Source organism: Protomyctophum parallelum (assembly GCF_964188405.1).
Source record: "Protomyctophum parallelum genome assembly, chromosome: 19".
Taxonomy (NCBI): domain Eukaryota; kingdom Metazoa; phylum Chordata; class Actinopteri; order Myctophiformes; family Myctophidae; genus Protomyctophum; species Protomyctophum parallelum.
In genome coordinates this window covers 40,434,369-40,455,657 of record NC_139717.1, presented here as the reverse complement: position 1 = coordinate 40,455,657, position 21,289 = coordinate 40,434,369, and the positions used below count along the sequence as shown (strand labels likewise).

General features: G+C 45.5%; 1 protein-coding gene across 2 annotated transcripts in view; it reads right to left on the bottom strand.

Moving 5' to 3' along the window:
- The window catches only part of atad2b (ATPase family AAA domain containing 2B), a 636,500-nt gene that overhangs the window by 511,384 nt on the left and 103,827 nt on the right, over nucleotides 1-21,289 (bottom strand). For both annotated transcript variants that reach the window (XR_014570787.1, XM_083791050.1), the window contains exons 25-26: nucleotides 17,949-18,944; nucleotides 14,667-14,797 (exon numbers count right to left, since the gene is read on the bottom strand). Coding sequence is in view for 1 of the 2 variants with exons in the window: in XM_083791050.1 (XP_083647176.1) it covers nucleotides 14,667-14,797; nucleotides 17,949-18,944 (1,127 nt within the window). In the remaining variant the exon portion in view is untranslated. The remainder of the gene's footprint in view (nucleotides 1-14,666; nucleotides 14,798-17,948; nucleotides 18,945-21,289) is intronic.

Sequence of the window (21,289 nt, the reverse complement as noted above, 5' to 3'; positions counted from 1 at the left end):
TTTCACATGTGCACTGTGGGCAATTTTAGCACGAGTCACACTGTAATGTGTGCTATTTCCTTTTTGTATTGATATTTTCTTTAACACATTCTTTGTTGTATTTTAAAGCTCCAAATTGGGTTTTATTTCCCCGGATATTGACCGACAGCGTGCTCCTTTCAGAGACTAAAAGAAAGAAGATGAAGTGAATTCAAATACCACTCAAGTGGAAAAAGCGACACTCCTAAATGATGGTTGCAAGACTGTCTCAGATAAACAAGAGAAAGGAGAGAAAGAGGGGTAGAGTAACTAGAGTTGTTCCGATACCGATACTGGTATCGGTTACTCGGGGCCGATACCACCCTCAAGTACTCTTACTCGGTACCGGCCCGGTACTTTGACCCGATTACCAAAACATCCAATTGACACTATAGGCTGAACGAATGCAACGGGAGCAAGTCTGACCCAACACTGCAGCAAATCACCAAAAACAGCTGATCTACAAGCATAAATGACAACTGACTACCGGTAGATCGGAGATCCATCTGCATCTATGAGGAAAAGGGGCCCAAATAAGTGGTTACTCAACAAAGTATCGGCGAGTACAAAAAATGAAGTACTTGTACTCGTAATTGGTCTGAAAAAAAATGGTATCGGGACATGTCTAAAGAGGGGCAAGGGTTAAGGTAGAAAAAAGCACAACCATTCTACTATCATTCTCGCCACAGCATAAACACACTGATTTCAAGGCACTAACCAGCTCTTTGGGAGCATGTGTTATGCTGCGTTCACACTGGCAGCTACAAAGCTACAGGCTACCATCCATTCATTTCCGATGGAAGCCAGCGACATGAAGATAACAAGTGACGCGGCAACGCCTGACGTTTGTAGCTTTACGTTTTAACCATTTCCAATCAATTCCCTCTTCACACTGGTAGGTGCTGGGGATCGAAGCAGGAACGATCCGATTCGCAGACAAGCCTCACCACGACACCGCTATTCTTGCGACACCCCATTCATAATATTACAGCTTATGGCGTATGATTGACTATACAGTAGCGTCTCTGTTGTGTACCAAATTGAAAATTATTTCCTCGCTGAAGACAATAAACCATCTAAACACCCATCCACCCAGATAATGCTTTAACTCCACGCTCACTGATTTTGTATTTATTTTTTGGTACTTTGTCAGTTCTGCTTTAAAATGACGTTCATCACACTTTAATAGTGTGAAAAACACACCTTCTTGGACTGAATAATACCTTTGATGTGTTCAAAGCTCAATCTGGCAATGGAGGACGATTCATCTATGGGCCTCGGGCATAAACCCGTAAAAAGTTGTTTAATTATGTTTTCAACAACCCAAACTTCACTCAATATAGTGGAAGGTGCTTGCTTAAAGGGACACTTCACCCTTTTTGCAAAAGAATATATGTTAATGACGTTTAGAAGCTTTAGAACACTTTCCTGGGGGTTTTTATGTGTGTAATATGTGGTTTTAGATATTTTAGATTGTAGCAGTGAGCCCAGTGTCTCTGATGTCATGGACACTGGGCTCACTTCCTTCCTGGACTACATGTTGTCTCAGTAAGACAGCTCTACCCCTATCCACAAGGAGGAGCTGTGCACCAAAGAATTATGGGAATTGTAGTCCAGGAAAGTAGTGAGACCAGTGTCCATGACATCAGAGACAACAGGCTCACTGCTACAATCTAAAATAACTAAAACCACATATTACACACATAAATACCCCCAGGAAAGTGATCTAAAGCTTCTAAACGTCATTAACATATATTTTTTTGCAAAAAGGGTGAAGTGTCCCTTTAAACTCAAAACTGAATTATGGGCCTACAGGCAACCTGCAAGCGATTTTCGTCACAACTGGCTAGAAGTATAGCTCTACAATCAAGGAGTGTTGCTTTCATTTAATTATTTCACCTTCTCTGCTCCTTATACAGTACAACCCGCCAGGTTACGCGAAGGATTTTCTCAGGTGTAATGGTTCAACAAGAAAAACATACTCCCAGTTTGGGCCAAATAGTAGCAAAAAACGACACACGTTTTTTTAAACGGCAATGGAGGCGAATTCATTTTCATTAGTGTCATTACAGCTAACCTCATGGTGACATATTAATGAGGATGCCCTCTGCGTACCATCTTTAACAGCCAGAGGTGATACAGAAACGGTTGATGATGAATGCTTAAAGTCTGGAACAGATTGGTGAAACCATCTGTTTAAATGAGCCACCACCAACCTTCCCTTTATCCAACTGTCGCAGTATTTCACTCTCATTTTTCACCGTGCTCTTCCGTTTTATCGCATCCAATGCATTTCCACTCTTTTTTTTTGTTCATTGTGTTTCTCCTATTCTCTCCAACTCCAGCCTATCTTAATTTTTTATGGAGCCTCTCCCCTCAGCGCCACTTTGTCAACCCCATTTCCCCCCTTCCTGTGTAGGACACTTTACCTTCCTTTATCCCAACTCTCTCTCACCCCCCCCCCCCCCCTTCCTGTGTAGGACACTTTACCTTCCCAACTCTCTCTCATTTTTTCCTTCTGTTTCTCTACCTCCTCTCATCTACTTGGTTCCCTCTCTCTGGCCGTCGCCTCGAGCTATTCTCACCGGTAGCTGTCTGATTGCAGCAGCGTACTTCCAACCCCTTTGCTTGATCACAATGACTGTGACAGCATGTGGTAAATGGTATGTAGTGCGTGTGTGAGCGACGTGCGTGCGTGTTAACAGAACAGTGAGTGACTGAGCTCATGGCACACACAATGGCACAGTAATCCCAGGAGTTAAAGGGTGCTACCGACACGGGTCATTTAACCTTCCCTCGGTGCTAAACATCCCCCGTCTCTCTCCTCCTAGCAACCCTCCCATCTCTGCGTCCCTAACCAGTGGTGAAAAGTAACTAAGTGCATTCACTTAAGTGCAAGCTTTTGAGGTATTTGTACTTTACTTGAGTATGTCTCATTTCCTCTAACTTCTACTCCATCTCAGAGGCAAATATTGTACTTTTTTTACCACATTTATTTGAAAACTTTAGTTACTAGTTACTTTGTAGATTTTGATTATTATAACAAAACCACATCAGCCCTAAAACATAGCCGATCTACAAGCTCAAAATGTTTGAGCTTGTAGATCTGCTATTTTCAAATGGCCGAAAATTAAAATCTCTAAAGTAGCTAGTAACTAACATTTTCAAATAATTGTAGTGGAGTAAAAGTAAAATATTTGGCTCTAAGATGTGGTGGAGTAAAAGTAAAAGTATTGGAAATTGGAAATACTCAAGTACAAATACCTCAAAATTGTACAATACTTCAGTAAATGTACTTTGTTACCTTACACCACTGGGAAGCACTCAAGCCTTTTTTTGGCAGTGTCACTGCCTGGGCTCAGCGATGTGAAGGGTGGATGCATTAGCACCACTTAAAGCTCTCCACCTGCATTGTAATTGCAATTGTTTTGAGTGCAAAGTTTAACATTTTAAGATCCTATTAAAGGGATTTGGCAAAAAGTAGATGATTATCTTGGCATTTTTCAAGTCACTCTGAATATAGCCTTGGAAACCCAGACGTTTTTATTTCCAGGGAGAAGAACAAATAGTCTGAGACCGGTACACTTCAATTCGGCATAGAGTAGCTCAAACGTCGATCACTCTCTGCTGACTTCTGATCGTCTGCACCTTTGTTAAATTGACGCACACACGCACACCCGTACACACACACACACACACACACACACACACACACACTCCTCTCTCTGTCGCTCTAATTAATTAGTCTTATGTCACGCAGCTGTGTCTAGATTCTCCCCGTGGATCCTGCCGGGAGCTGCCTATGCCATAGAAAGCATAGGTGGACCCCAGGCTACTCTGAATAAGCCTCTGCTAAATGCCTAACATTGTAATTGCAATGTTTTGAGTGAAAAGTTCAACACAAATAGATGATTTATCTTGGCTCCATTGTATGGAGGGACGGCAACCCTCTGACTGGTCTAAAAATATATATGGCCTTTGTTAGAACTGACCTACTGTCCCTGGTTGCCATAGCAGCATGAAGCACAGAGTCAATCTACAACTCCAACAACTGCTACACAGCAGGTGCATGCGTTTGGTCCGACGTACTAACAGTCCGACAGGCGTTAGTCCGACACCCTACCTAAAACCCCCCTCACAGGAAGCCACGGGTTAGTTTTAAACTTCCACGCATGTCGGGAGCCACGGGTTAGTTTTAACCTGCCACACATGCCGGGAGCCACGGGTGAGTTTTAACCCGACCACAGTTCATGTTCCCGCATGAATAAATCAACCTTGGTACCGTGTGATCGGTCAAGGAACCGGGACACAGCTGAGGACGGAAATACCAACTAAGCCGAGTGACAAGGACTTATCCAACGAGGCTGCATACGTACATGTGCGAGCTCCATGAAGAGCACAGCTGAAATGTTAACACGCGGGGGGCAACAAGCATGCATGACAGGAGCTGCAAATGAGCCTGGATCCACACACTAGCACGCGACAGGAAAGGCACTTCATCATGAGGTTGTCACGGGTCCCACGTTTAACCTCTGACATATTATGCAGCAGACGACTCCGGTTATGGAGGCCAATCCTGGTATACACTCCACGACTTCTTCCCCATATACGCTCTGCGACTCCTTCAATGGAGGACAGGCACACGCGCACGCCCAGTGCCGAATCAACCCCTCCGAGGGCCCTGGCGCTACACCAAATCAAAAGGGCCCATGCGTGTGATTCACGTGCGCGTAACACAATCAAGAACACTTTTTGGGTTTGCGCACCCAGGGAATGAACGTGCGTGCGTTCAGTGCACCACCAGCACTAACGCCGGTCCATAGAGTTATAAGGCTGCTCCCATAGATTTACTGTATAAGGCTGCTCTCATAGAGTTATAAGGCTGCTCCCATAGAGTTATAAGGCTGCTCCCATAGAGTTATAAGGCTGCCCCCATAGAGTTATAAGGCTCTGCAAGCTGCGGGGCCCTGGAGCTTAAGCTCCACTAGCTCTGATCCATAGCTCTAATGCGTTTCATTTAGAGCTATGTTACTCTCAACTTCCGCCGCTCGCATGAATGCAGACCAGCCTTTTCCTCTTTAGCGTAAATAAAAAGAACGTTTTTGCTACTCACCAAAACAAAGGCGAGTTGTGTAATTAGAAAGCCTACTTTCCTTAGTGGACGCACTCCGAGTCCCCCACCACACGTATAAACTGGACTTTTTGGCCAGAAAGGGATTTTTTTTTCACCGGAGGAAAAATATTCTCTATGGGGCAATTCTCTGGGCAATATCGGTAGAGGGCGCAGCAAAGTAACTAAAAGTTTTTTTTTCCCGGTGGAAACAAAATCCCCTTTTGGCCAAAAAGTACAGTTTATACGTGTGGTGGGGGGCTCAGAGTGCGTCCACTAAGGAAAGTAGGCTTTCTAATGACACAACTCGCCTTTGTTTTGGTGAGTAGCAAAAGCGCTCTTTTTATTTACGCTAAAGAGGAGAGGCTGGTCTGCATTCATGCGAGCGGCGGAAGTTGAGAGTAACATAGCTCTAAATGCAACGCATTAGAGCTATGGACCAGAGCTAAAGCTCCACCAAGTTCGATTGTTAATCTGGGCCTGCGAACGACCGCACGTTCATCTGCCGCTCATGTGAAGAAGTTCAAGAGACTGAACCCTGTGCGGCCGGGCAGAACCCGCTGACATCTTCAATGCCCATTCTACCTGCACTGGGATTCTGAAACGTCCAGAGACCCTGGGCTCGGCCACAGGGAACAGAAATAGAAGGCGTGCTGGCCTGCTGGGGTTTTTTGCGTCGGCTTTGAACTCCAGCGATGTTGAGTTAAAATCATATTAACAGCCATATCAGCGTGTACCTCGCCTCCTCGGCGCGCCAGTGCTATCCGACGTGCTGAGGTTTTATAGCCGCATGAATATTAGCGCCGATATCCTCTGCTGACCCGGAGCGGTGTCGATTGCATAGCAGGAATCCGCCTTTCAAGTGAAATGCTACACCGACGTGGTGGTGGTGGCGTCACTCGGCGTTCCTCTGCTGCTCCGAGAAAGTCATCAAGTCAATGTGTTGACATTATTTATGTGATCGCTAAATGCATTACGGGGAAATGGAATTCAGAGATGGGGAGGGTAAAAATAAACTGTGCAATGGTTTTTAATTCTCCCCACAGAGGGAATGGCCATTGCTGTGTTGCACACAGCTAGACAAGAAGTGTGCCTGCTTTTTTTTGTATGTGTGGCCTACTAGAACTTGTGCATATAATTATAATTGACATAATAGTTTTATTTAGTTCATGCATAGTCTTTTGAATAAAATTGAATTTAGTTTTAGTCATACTTTAGTACTAAATATCATAAACAAGAAATCTACAGTTTGTCAACAAAAATGTATTTTGGCAGACCTTGATGGCGTCGTAATGCCTGATTTTACACTTTGCTGCATATTGAAAATAGCCGATCTACAAGCTCACAACGCATCACAGTGCGGCGCTTTGTGAGCTTGTAGATCAGCTATTTTCAGAGCGCAGCACCCGGGTGCAACTTCTCCACTAGTCCCTCCCTAATATTTTATCTGTTGACGAAATTTAGTTTGCATCAGTGAAAAAAGGCAGTCGAACATTTATTTTGTCACAGCTGCTTTGTCGTGCACATCAACAGCTCTTAGTTCTTGAACATTAAATAATGTTGATTTGTGGTTTTGAGGACCATTAATCCTTCTAGCGAAGGACAAACGGGGGAAGGACCCACAATGTCGCAAGGCATGTCATTAAAGTGAATTTTCATCTTTCTCTCCAGCAGTATACAAGACTGGAGAACGGATTAATTATAAATGAGTTCATGCTTCATGAGCAAAGACAGCGTGAAGCCGTGAATGGATGTAATGAGGTGGAAGGTTGGAAAAAGATCTAATGAGGTGGAAGCATCAGGTGGAAAAAGGAGTATCAGGAATGTGCATAATTTGATTTGAACGACGTCGCTAAAACAAGTTTCCATCTCTGAAATGCTATAAGAAACTAATAGAATTTGCAATAAATACTGCATCGAGACTTGAACCAAAGGCAATTATAGAGAGCTAACGCACATGGCTGTGTAATATGACACAGATGAACTGTTCCAATGTCGACATAACGGAGCAATTGGGGTCAATCATGACAAACGTGACCGAGGGGGGAATCAAATTCTGCCGCGCCGAGGAAAGCCACCACCGAGTCGCGCCAAATTAAAATGCCTCTGTCGTCTCTTTTGGTCGAGGCCGGTGGAAACCGTGTCTGGGATCATGGGTGGGGTGGGGTGAGGCGGCTAGTGTGTTGCGTGTGCGTGTCTGAATCCCGCCGAGCCATGCGATAGCTGTCAGTTGTCTATATAGTTGGCGGCATGTGGGCTGCGGATTGCGTTTGGTAGATGATAAAACAGGTGGTAGATGTTACAGACCAGTCTGTCTGCCGGGAATGGATGTGATGATGCCTCGTGTGAATGGAAGGGAAAACAGGAATGGTATGAAGATGATGAAACATGCACGTCATTTAAGAGAGCGGACAGAGCGGGGCATGTGCTCTCTAAACGTACAATTTGAAAAATATATATGTTATTGCATGGCCCGGGAATTCTTGAAGCGGAGGTGGTAAAATGTGCCTTAGAGTGTGTTTTTACTTTTAATGATTCCTGAAGTATGCCATTAATATCATACATGCAATCTTAGCGGGGAATTGGTGTTTGTGTGGTATGGAACATTAGGTTTTCTACAGTATATCCATTTTAATGTGTATGCAGATGTGTGCGCCAGCTGCACTTTAACCCATTCTGACCTGAGATCAGATTCATACGAGGTTTCCGCCGGACAAACACTGGGTCTGATTAACCCATTCTGACCTGAGATCAGATTCTAGAAATGTCAGTCGCTCTTCGATTTTTCAAAAATAGCAGACCTACAAGCTCGTATCGCGCCACTCGGTGGCGCGATATGAGCTTGTAGATCTGCAATTTTTCAATAGATAAAGCATAACATGATGCTAACACCAAAATGGGTGCCCGTTCAGAATGGATTAAGTAGCTCAACACAACACGAGGAAGAGGAAGACTTTGAGCTCGACATACCAAGCTTACCGAGACTACTGACAACAACTATAGAGGCTTACAGTATCTGTGTTGGGGCAGATGAATGTTACCCCTCGGATGATGATGATCATTACTGTACATCCTTCTAATCCCCCCAAAAAAAAAGAAAAGATAAACCTTCCTAAGAGATAAACCTGCAACACAATATTGCAGCTTTTCGAACTCACGGACAACTGCAATAGCTCCAAGAAGTGTAAGTAGGAGGCGAGAGAGGGTAGACGAATCCAGAGATATACTGTATACAAACAGCACAAAGGGACCAGTGTAAATCCTAACTAAAGCCTAGAAAACCGCTGTACAGGCACCGGTCTGTCTCATTATTGCTACATCCAATCCCTCTGATGCACTCCAGGTGTCCGGAGATAAACACTGAAGTGTGATAGGTGGTTGCCCCGGCTGGCTGTGTGGTCACACAGAACAAATGACCGCCTTGTTCCCAGAGTTACTCCACACCAGCAAAAGAAAACAGGTTTAGGAAAACCATCCGTCATTAATCCCAGGAGATCAGACCGACGGACACAGACAGAGCACCTCTGAGTTTGTATGAAGCCAATTCAATAAATAAACTAATTATCCATATACAATTACTGTGTCAAGCATTTTCAATAAAATAAATAAACTAATTCTCCATATACATTGACGGTGTCAAAAAATGTGCGCACGCACGCACGCACGCACACACACACACACACACACACACACACACACACACACACACACACACACACACACACACACACACACACACACACACACACACACACACACACACACACACACACACACACACACACACACACACACACACACACACACACACACACACACACACACACACACACACAAGATGCCGTCCTTCTACTCCGCTATCCCAACATTACTGACATTCTATCACATTCTTCCATCTTATGGCTGTTCTGTTCCATTATTCGGCCAATCAGTTAAGCCGACGTGTTGGGTTGGCCAATCAGAGATTTACACTGGCTTAGCGGCATGCGAGTTTGACTGTGACGTCGCCAATCCGGCGTGAAGCCAACGGTTTGGACACGCACAGATTTGGTGCATTCATAGAAAGATTAAATACAGATCTGTGTTCTAATGGCAGTGTGTGCACAAGCACACACACACATTGATTGGTTCAGTGGGTTTGTGTGAGCAGCTATGGATACGGAGACAGACAGACCAACTAGACGGCTTGCCTCTGAGGAGCCATACCATAACATTTAAATAAAAATAAATCACTGTCTGTGTCTAAATGGATGGCTTAACCACCCGGTGGGCCGAATTTGACCATGTCATTATAGGCGGAAATGGAATACATATTCAAAAATAGTGCAAATTATTACTTGTAGAATGTAGATCGATTCTTAGCCATATAACGACAGAAATAATGAGCTTAAATAATGAAACATGAACCGTCACATGTTGCCACTCAGATGAACACTGACGGTAAAGAGGCTTTGACATGCACAGTGTGCAAGGGAGTCACCCGTGCGGAGTGGCGTCGAGGAAGAAACGAGGAGCGTCTGGCTGTGCCTCTGCCGTGCCATCCGTGTTGACACATCTGGCTCCTCTAGTGAGGATGGATGCCTTTCAGGCAGAGAGACAGCGGAGCAGCTCATGGCCGCAATTACATGCAAATGGCTGCACTGTCGGGGCCATCAGCAGGGATAAATGGAAGTCCAAAGAAGCACTTCAAAAGTTGTGCCTTTTTTATTGACAAATCGAACACCGGTCCAACGCTGCCATTAAACCGTTCCATTCCCCCCAACAGAGACGTGCGGAATGGATACTTCACCAGAGGGTGAATGTTATTAGTGCTCAAAACGACGGGGAGATGACAAAACTGAAATGGGGCCATTTCTGTTGACATGAGTCTCCAAAAGAGGAAATCTTGACATGCTATAATAGCCAAATCAATCGAAGGGCTTACTAGTGTGCCAGCGACTGAAGGAAGCCTGTGTTTGTCTGCAGGGTGAAACAAATCATGCAAGCAAACCACACAGCAGACGGTATAATCTGTGTGTTCTTGGTGAGATGGTTGGGGAAGAAAAATAATTTGCTGGACCAGATTGGATTCCTTGTTACCGGATTCTCGTCACAATCTTCACCCCTTGCTTCTTCCAGTCCATCTGTGAACAAGTGTCTGATTATTTATGAAAGGAGGCAGCTGAGAATCGGAGAGGTTTTTACAGAGCAGCGAAAGCAAACAAGCCTCAAACCTGTTTATTCACGCTGAGGATTTTCATTTTGTTCCAGACAGCGCCGGGCTGGCATTATAGTCAGCCCCCGCAATAACAGAACTTGATTTAACTAAGTGAATCAGGGCACATAACTAGCGTAGCCCTGAAATATGGGATGCGACGACTGACATGACACCATCTCCGTTCCAATTTGGAGTCTGCTAACAAACTGAGTGTCCCGACAGGTATTAATTCCCAAAAGGGACATTTTGAGCACCTTCGATCAAGTTTATAGTAAAAAATAATGGTCCCTCTAAAATCAATGAATAGTGAGAGTGAAGAGCGAGAGGGGGGGTGCACACCGCTCACCCTGGGCAACCTATTACCCACCGGGGCAGCGCGCCAGCCCCAACCGAGCCAGAAAATTTATGCTTAAACGGAGACTCTCATACTGTTCGTCGGAAATTCAATTTGCTCCATAAGCCAGGGATGAAAAAGCAATTATTCACAGTCTCCTCTTTTCACGATCTGTTTCTTTAAACCATTAGGACCTGGAACGCATCTGTGTCGCTTTAGCTTTTAACCACTTTTAACCATTATTTCATACTTTAGCTGATGAAAAATAACAAGATATACAAGCTTAGATCTGCTATTTTTTGAAAAACGTGTGCAAATCTTTGAATATATATATTCTTTGACAGCAAATGTTTTTTAACTCAAATCTTTTCTTTCCAGATGGAGACAAATACAGATCATTCTGGAGGGTCCCTTGACTCCCTTGACATGAAATAGTTTGAGAACCCTCTGATTTTAGAAACATGCTTTGTTTTTCAGACAACTGTCATGGTTTAGAAGACATTTAGTAGAATGTGGTCTCAGTGGGCTAAGATATCTCCCCTTCCTCCCCTACTAACACATAAGTCCTCAGATTAGCGCTGTGTGTGTGGCGGTCCACTGGGGCAGCCGGGTGGAGCGCCACCGCCACAGTGCGCCTCGCCTGGCATCAGGCCCACGAGGACCTGTCAATCAATATAGAGGGATGCAATCACCACGGGGGAAAGACAAGACCAACCCCATCACCCCCCCCCCCCCCGCCCCCCCCCCCCGGGATGGGAGCAAAAAGCCACCAGATAATGACTTGATGGCAGGATGTCACTTTGGAGCAAGAGCACTTTTTCTTTCTTTCTTTCTTTTTTTACACCAATTACATCACAGAGAGCGGACCTCAAACCAAAAACGCATGCACAATCCTCATGGGTGGAGGGGTGGCGGGCGGCGTCAGGGGAGCGCATCGAGGGCGAAGGCTCCAATTTACACCCGGGGTATTAGGTGGGACCCTAGCGTGACTGTGCCAAGTGTCTTGGCGCTTCTATACCCTCTTTGCCTTGAACCCGTCAATCAATCTCACGACAAGTTGGTGGACCTAGTGGGGCGGAGAAGGGCTCATGTTTGAGTCATGTCCTCGTGTCCCCGAGATGTTCGGAGGAGGACACACACACAACACCTGCTGATTGAGAGATGTGGGAAGGCTCTGCCACTTTAACCCATTCTGACCTGAGATCAGATTCACACGAGGTTTCCGCCGGACACACACTGGTCTGATGAACCCATTCTGACCTGAGATCAGATTCTAAAAATGTCAGTCGTTCTTCGATTTTTTTCAAAAATAGCAGACCTACAAGCTCGTATCGCGCCACTCGGTGGCGCGATATGAGCTTGTAGATCTGCTATTTTTAAATAGCTAAAGCATAACGTGATGCTGACACCAAAATGGGTGCCCGGTCAGAATGGGTTAATTGGCCCCCCGATCTTTGCTCAGAGAGGGAGGCATGAGGTACGTTGGTGTGTGCGAGATTGGAAGAGGCATAACCATAGGGTGCATGCTGCCGAGGGATAAAGCCTGGAAAGCCAGAGTTATCCATCTGCGAAGGGCAGTGTGACGCCATCAGTCCCCAGAGCTGCCATATTGAGACGGGGAAGGCTTAAGGCCAGTCTCCCATGATTGAGTCTCCATACCTTAAACTCCCCCACATCCCTCATCTGCTGTCTGCCAGGGCCCCATTCAAAAATGATGGCCGAGTTTCTCACAGTCCAGTTTGCCAAACTGACTAATTCTACAGAACGTCTGTGCTCCCGGGCTCAGGAGGCGGTGGAATCGGTGGCAGAGAAAGAGCTGGATTAATGTGGAGCTCCAGAGGGCCTCAGAGATTAACACTGCCGTGTACACGACACCTGTGATTGGATAAGAGGGGGATGTTTGCCAGTTATGCTGGGAGAAAAATGAGGAAAAAGTTCTTGTTACCTAATACCTACTAGTTTGTGCCCACAGGAATCCGGAGAAAAAGTATTGATTCCGCGGAGAACATTCCTAATTAATTTATTTAACCTAAAATGACCAGTTATCAAGCAATTTTTTTAAATAATAAGTCAAATCTTTCATGAAATAGATACAATTAATTGTAATTATGGATGAGTCATAATAATCAAATATTCAAATAATCATTTTTGGGGATTGATTATTATTATTCATGTTTTAATTATTTGTTTTGGTTTTAAAGGTCGTCATTCAAACCCTGCCCACAGTAACTACAGTTTTGACTAGAGGATACTTAATGTGGGTGCAATAGTTATTCTTTTCTGCTTTAGCGTTGTCAATTTGTCATTGTCAGGAGTCAGGACATGGATTCAGTTTCAGTAGGAACCATTTACACAGATTCCGTTTCAGAAGGAACAATTTAGAGGGCGGACTGTCGTTTCGGTCCGCGCCTTATTTACAAATCCTTATTATAGTACCTAGGCTACCTACTTATTACTACCTACTGGTAGTACTTTGACATGTTATACGGACGCCCCGTGACCCGTTTTTCCTCCCGGAATTTCCCCCAGTAGAACATCCGACTATTCCACGGACAATTTGTAGAATCGGCCTACCAAATATCTATAATAAATTAAAGAATAATTTTCAACCTATTCAGAAGAAAAAATCCTTAAAAACTCCAACCTATTCTGCAACAAACAGTAAGAAAAAAGATATTAAATCACTTGAGATCACAGCTACCCTTTTCCATAGTCAATGTAGTAACTACAGTAGCTGCTTCTGTTTCTACCGTTAAGCCCCATAATTCACTCAGTATTGACTGATTTCACTGTGACATTTGAATTTGGTAGAGAAAAGTGTTGTCTAGGCCAGGGCTCTTCCGATTGCGTTTCTATTCTGCCGTTTTAACCGTGCCTATTCCTGGATTGTTGGCATGGTTTCTTTAACTGTACTCAAGTCTGTCGAAAGTGTGCCTGTGGGAGAGATTAATAACGTAGCTATTTGAAGATTTGTTTCAGGCCGTGCAGAGGGAAAACTCTAATAATGTCAACAACAGAAGGCTGCACCAAATGCATGTCTGAGTTTACTACAGAGACGATACCTTTTCACATCCCACAGACGGCTCAGTTGAATGTTATCGTAATGGTTGATTAAAGCCTATTCAACCTATTTGGTTCACAAAGGACTAACATTCCCATAGGGAAACTAGGGATCTGGTCGTTTTCATTTGGATTGGCGACTGCTCAGTGGTGCCCAAACCCAAAATCTCTAGAGACCCAATAGAGAAATGTGATGTCTTGTGTCTCCCCAAGACGCAAAACCACCTCGGCTATTCTCACCTATTCTAAATGCCTTGGACGTGTGTCGTGTATAGATGTCTTTTATATCAAAACCACAGGATGCTAAAGACGTGTCTTTTTTATTGATATATACGTACTGTATATATATATAATATATATACATATATATATATATATATATCCTTCAATGTACCCCTTGTTATTTAACCCATTCTGACCGGGCACCCATTTTGGTGTTAGCATCATGTTATGCTTTAGCTATTGAAAAACAGCAGATCTACAAGCTCATATCGCGCCACCGAGTGGCGCGATACGAGCTTGTAGGTCTGCTATTTTTTGAAAAATCGAAGAACGACTGACATTTTTAGAATCTGATCTCAGGTCAGAATGGGTTCATCAGACCAGTGTGTGTCCAGTGGAAAACTCGTATGAATCTGATCTCAGATCAGAATGGGTTAATCTAGGGAACTCACCATGGTTTTGACCAGATGGGCAATGTTCTGTCTTCAGAAATGAAGACGAAAAGATAAACGCTTCTAGAGAGACTTTAGCGTGATCAGCGCGAGGCAAGAACGGAAAATGATGCTTCCAGGTTTTTGGGAGGGGGTGGGACTGCAGGCGGACCCATGGAGTTATGACTAGGAATCACTACGGTTCAGTCTCTAGGCCCACAATACTTTACCGAGAGAGTTATGACTAGGAGGAATCACTACGGTTCAGTCTCTACTAGGCCCACAATACTTTACCGAGAGCCGCTGGTGGTCGACAATGAGCGGGGGAGGGGGGGTGGCTTGTTGTGTCTCCTCGTCAGTCTTGTCAGCTGACCCCACCGTCTGCTCCGATTGGCTCCTTCTGCATTTCCTCGCTTTGGACCCGCCTATAGGTAGAAGTGGATGGAATAAATAAAGGACAGGTGGAAATAAAGATGAAGAAAACAACTGTTTTGATAAGTGCTATATAAATCAAATGTATAATAATAATAATAATACTTATTATTGTTATAACTATCCAGCGTGACTATATCTCCTATATCTCTATCAGTGCACCTGCCATGTTTCTGAGGTCTTTTTGAAGCTACCGACGGTGCTGTGTGTCCCATCGGCATTGGCGTCTTCCCATCATTCATAATTGTACTGCAGAACAAAAAGATTGGACGGGAACTAAAGGCCTGGCCCAGATTGTAATTAGAGGGGGAAATAAAAGAAAGCCCAGGGTCAGACGCCTGTTGTTTGAGCAGCCTTGTTACTTACTGTTTGTGCTCTCTGTTATGTGATAGCTACTCCTTATTCTAACAGCATTTTGTACCTTAGGGAGGCCGACCAGCCTGCCTCTGTTAATCTCCAGCGGGACCACAGCTTAATCAAAAAACAAACCCACAGGGGTTGTTGTCCCAGAGACTCCACGAGTGCACAGCTCTAAATCAAGAGAAAAACGATGCGATGCAATCAGAGTGTGTGTGTGTGTGTGTGTGTGTGTGGGGGGGGGGGGGTATGGCCAGCCACAAACAAAGAAGTCATCCAAACCAAGCAGTGTTTTACTAGTCTAGGAAAATTGGCCTCAGATCCTGTGCAGCAGGGGCGTGGCCCAGTGCGTTGCGTTTCAAATGAAATGCGAATCAAAAGGCAGGGGCGGTTCCACATGGAGTGGGCGCTACATCTAAATAAGACGGAAGGGAAACAATTGCTCCTTGAGCGGTGGTGGCCTACTACAATTCAATTTGGAATTGATTCCCTTTCGGACTATTTTCATGGTATGCACAGTGCTTCAGACCGGAAAGGGGAGTGTCCGCTCAGATTCTGAGCGCAACGTACTTCCCTCACAGGGATACGTTCCTTTTTCCCCAGAAGTCTTTCTACGTCCGCCTAGTGGCGAAAATAAAACTTCTGGGAACTCAGATTAGTGTTTTACAGAAGGCGTAACAAACTTTTCTTTTACATTTCAGAGGGTTTAAGAATTTTACAAAGGTACACACATAGTCAGCTGTGGGGTGCGGGGTAGGGAACTGTGACGGACATTGTCTGTTTAACTGTATGTAATGTGTTTTATTTTCGTTTTCGTTTCAGTTTTGTCATTATTATTTATTTATTTTTGTTCTTATTTATTGTTGTCAAAACATTTCGTGATAAGATTTTGTTTGTATTTGTGCTGCCTATGGGGATGTGGGGGGGGGGGGGGGGGAATAATATATGTAAATTGTTTTGAAAATACTTATTTGTAAAGAAAATCAATAAACATATGTTTAAAAAACAAAAACAAAGGTACACACAAATTCGAAGCTTTTGGAGCATCGCTAGTGACTGTAAGCCGTGGGAATAATTTCCTATTCTGTAAGCTACTGCGTGTGTTGCATTATTCACGAGCTCATCTCAATTCTAAACGCTGCACGGCGTCTAAATCTAAGTGTGAGCGAAGCATGACAATCGGCAAAGGGTGGGCTCCGGTATTTATTCTTTTCTTTACGAGTGCAATTTCGTTTTGAGATATACCCCCGTTATTGGAAACACTCTGCGAGTGATTTTGTTAAATCAGGCTTTGATTACATTTCTCCAGCGTGAGTGATGACCACAGGCGAAGGCAAATCACAGCGTCCCAGAGGAATGGCTTAAATTGCAGCCCACCTTCTCCTTTACAAACTGTCCTCCCCTGCGGAGCGTCCAGCCATTTTCTAAAGTTTCCCCAAGTCGATGGATAGCCCTTGTCAAGTCAACTCAGTCGACGAGAGTATCCACAACGTTGTATGAGAACGGAAGTCACAATATAAGCTGGACAAAACATCAGAGAAACCAGGCATGTTATTGCACTTTCAGACTTAAACTATATCAAATAAATGCTCTTTATGAGCCATGCCTTTTATGGATACAAAGCTGAACAAAATAATCATGTGGGTAGCCTCTGAATTCGCTATTAACCCATTCTGACTGAGATCAGATTCATATGAGGTTTCCGCCGGACACACACTGGTCTGATGAACCATTCTGACCTGAGATCAGATCTAAAATGTCAGTCCGATTTTTCAAAATAGCAGACCTACAAGCTCGTATCGCGCCACTCGGTGGCGCGATATGAGCTTGTAGATCTGCTATTTTTAAATAGCTAAAGCATAACATGATGCTGACACCAAAATGGGTGCCCGGTCAGAATGGGTTAAGTCCTATGAAAAATGCAACGGTTATATTAGAGAAGAGAGCAGCCATTTCCTGATTTTCAATCTATCGTCATTTGGATATTCATGAATATAGTTTTCTTTCTCCATACAAATCTGTCATTGGCAGAGCAGATTTGCACACGAAGACAAATATCTCATCCTGGGGGTGTTTCGGCACTGTTGTCTGGAATCTTTTGCGTTCCAAAAAGCTCCGGGGAGCATTTTAATGCTCGTGTTGAACTAATGTACTGTGACTCCCAGATCCAATGTTTTATAGCGGTGTGGTGCAAAGGTCGATTTATGCATAATCAAATGGATCTGCATGCAGAGTGTTGTGGTCGCCCTAGGCTTCAGAGACCCAAAGGTTATGGCCACGTCCACAATTAGTTTTGCAATAGTTTTCCGACAAAGTTTTCGACATGAAAGGTTGCTAGTGGCAGTTATTTTAAAATGATATTTGATTGGGGTGTTCGGGGGCTCAAGCAGGGGTCAAGTAGTGACCCACCACCACACCACAGTGAAGAACAGTGGGACTGAGGAGAGAGACTGTGGTTCAATTTCACTACAATGCCTGTGGATCTACCGGGCGCTCCAACAAATACAACTGGCTGCGTTTGTGTGTGGCCAGCAGGGGTTTTCATTCTTAACCAGAGGTTTTTATTCTTTGGGGGTTGTCTTGTCTGTCTACAACCCCCCCCCCCCCCCCCCCCCCCCCCCAACGACAACTATGGTGGTCAGCAGCAACAGGGACCATGTTCATTGTTCAATTGAAGTTTAAAAGACAAAACAACACCAAGCAAAAAGAAATAATGTCCTGTCTAGTGTCTCCACAAACTATGTGCAGATTGCACGCCACACAAATAATATAAATCTAAACCAATACCTTCTTTTTCTTGCTCTTCCTCCAATGTCTCTGCTCCAGTACTCCCGTCCCGGGGAGGAGGGCCCTCCTGAGATGCTCCGCTCTCCTGTTCTTCCGTGTGCTCTTCCTGCCGCCGCGTCCCAGGTTCGCAGCTCTTCCTGGGGCTCTGGGAGTCCAGGCTGTCCATGGACTCGTCGCCGTTCACACACAGCACCTCGGAGGAGGCAGCCTTGGGCTGTGTCACCTCTGCCACCACCCCACCTCGGTCAGCCTGCTGGGGCCCGGTGCTCTCGGCCGCCGCCCCGCGGTCAGCCTGCTGGGGCCCGGTGCTCTCCGCAGTCTTTGACCGAGGATGCGACTCCGTCTGCGTCTCTTTACCCTCGACCTCCTCTTCCTTGGACGTGGACCGATCGATGTCGGGGGCGGAGCGATGAGAGTCGGGCGCAGATGGATCGGCGTTAGGGGCGGATGCTTCGAGGTTAGGGGTGGGTAGATCCGTTTTGGACTTGGGCACGGCTTTGGGTGTGGGTTGTTGATCGGTGGTGTTGTTGGGCGTAGTGGGCTCTTCGGCTTTAAGCGTGGGTGGATCGGTGTCGGGTTCACAGGACTCGGACGTGGATTGATCGGTGTCGTCGGGCGCGGGCTGGCGGATGTCGGGGGGCTCCTCCTCGTCCTTTGGCGCGGGCACGTCCTCCTGGTCCTTCTTGGTCCCCGGCGGGACGACCACGACCACCGGGGGCTCGTTGGAGCTCTCCTCCTCCTCCGTGGTGGAGAGGACGGGCGGATGGTGCCGGTGGTGGTGGTGGCCGTTGGCCTGATGGGGCCCCGGGGTGTCGCAGCTGGACTCCTCGTCCTGCGTGAGACACGAGTCGCTGGGGACGGCAGGCTCCGCCCCCTCCTCGGCTGGCTCCTCCTCTTCCTCCTCGGTCCCCGCCCCCTTCTTGTAGTAGGTCTTCTTCTTCCTGATGATGCCCCGCCCCCAAGACGGCCGCCGACGGACCTTGCGCTTCAGCTGACCTGGAATCGGGTGGGGGTAGAGAGAGAGAGAGAGAGAGAGAGAGAGAGGGAGAGATTAATTCACAGATATGCACAAAGTATTCCAAAAACACCCGACTGAATAATGCAGTGAGATTACACTAATTACAGGGTGTTTTCCGAACGATGATTTCCATTTCCAAAAGACAGCGGGTTGCAAATAATAGCATCATAACAAAGCCAAAAAAATTCAAGTCCATCAAACACTTTTCAAACATAACAATTTTCAGTCCAAGTGGTCCTCCGGTAACCATAAATTAACTGGATATACTTGACAGAGGAAACTTAACAGCTAGCAATTGAGTTGCATAACAACAACCGCTTCCTCCCCCTCTTGTTCTCACGCGCACACGTGCACACGCACACCCACCCACAGGGTAAGAAACTAATGTCTACTTCATTGTGATACTGAATCGTACTGTATCTTCTGAATTCCTGATCGTGGATTGTGTGCTTTGTGTGTCACGGAGGGCTGAGGGTCTACCGTTTAGTTTATTCCTGGAGTGCAAACATCCATACTTCCCAATCAAATAACAACGTAGCACAATGGAATTCCGAGGACAGGTTGTGTGTACTAATTGCCAAGTGGAGGCGAGGCAGGCACAAGGGTGGGAGAGAGAGAGAGAGTGTGAGGAGCGAGAGAGAGCATTGAGAAAGTACTCAAACCTTTAATTTCAAACAATTGGAAGCTTCCCCAGATTCAAGCCATAAATCACAGCTTCAAAAATGGATTTTCTCGCTTTTCTCTCTCCCAAAGGCACACGTGTGTGTGTGTGTGTGTGTGTGTGTGTGTGTGTGTAAAACAACAAACCCCTCCCCCGATCACTGGAACTGCCATCTCCTCTTTTCTTCTTAGGCTACTGTTCTCCCAGCTTGTCTTATCAAGGGAGGGGGTTTGTGAATTATTGTTGATTGCATTTCACGCGGGGCCTTTTGGACATTATTCAGAGGGCACAACGAAGAGCGCGAGTGGGAATGCAGGCAGAAAGCCGGTAGAGCTCACTGTAGGTCAGCCACAGAGGAGAGCTGGGAGGGAGGCGGGTTGTTTGGAAGGAGATCGAGCAGCAGAGCCTGCTTCTGAGAAAGTGCAGTAAAAGTGTCACAGCAAGCTGAATGCTGTGAATCTCCAATGTGGTCGATTCCATTCACTGTTTCCCCCCCCAAGCCACAGGGTGTGAACCTGGGCAACTAAGTGTGTGTGTGTGTGTGTGTGTGTGTGTGTGTGTGTGTGTGTGTGTGTGTGTGTGTGTGTGTGTGAGAGAGACACGGTAAGATTGGGAAAAAAGAGACAAGGAGTGATGGAGATATATAGAGCGCAACATGTCAGCTTCCTTCCTGGACAGACGGGTGTTTGAACCTGACAATAAGTGGTGCTCTGACCTGCCAGTGAGCCCTGCACCGTAACCCCACAGAGAACCTTTGGTCTTTGGGCTTGAAAAAGGAGCTTCAAAGCTTAACACCAGCCATTGGTTCACATCAGGCAGCATTTGACACGGCATGATAATTTTTGGATGCTGCGAGGATAGAAATAGACCACACACATCCATAGATTTATCCGTCCCCACAAGGGTGGCAAAGGGAAGTTAAAGGTGCAGTAAGTTATATCTTTGTTAAAGTTATAAGTGTTGAATCGCTGCATATTCTGATAGTTGTTACCATGTGGGAATCGGATAGCTTGATTGTGCATGCTAACTGAGGATTTCTAATCTGTTTCCTTTCCTTCTTTATTGTAAAACATGCATTTGATAAATGAGTCGTTTACTTTAAACCATAAGCTGGCACATTGCCAGCACAAATTTCAACTTTTCTCCAAACTTGCTAGTTAGCCAACTCATCACATCTCACAATGCATCTATTTGACAAAGAAACAAATTAATGGACTCGTTTCTATCTGCATATGCTATAGTAAATACAGCGTGATGAAATGACACATTATTTCCCGTTATTTCCCATGTTAATTCTGATGAATAGTTCCCACTTTGAATATTGCTGGAATTCCTTCATTTCTAATCCCCACCGAATCACTAAAAACATGTCACACGTAAGCGTCTCTAATGCTCCTACGCATGAGGGCACACAGCCCTGTAGTCTAGACCTAGTCTCTAATGCTCCTACGCATGAGGGCACACACCCCTGTAGTCTAGGCCTAGTCTCTAATGCTCCTACGCATGAGGGCACACAGCCCTGTAGTCTAGGCCTAGTCTCTAATGCTCCTACGCATGAGGGCACACAGCCCTGTAGTCTAGGCCTAGTCTCTAATGCTCCTACGCATGAGGGCACACACCCCTGTAGTCTAGGCCTAGTCTCTAATGCTCCTACGCATGAGG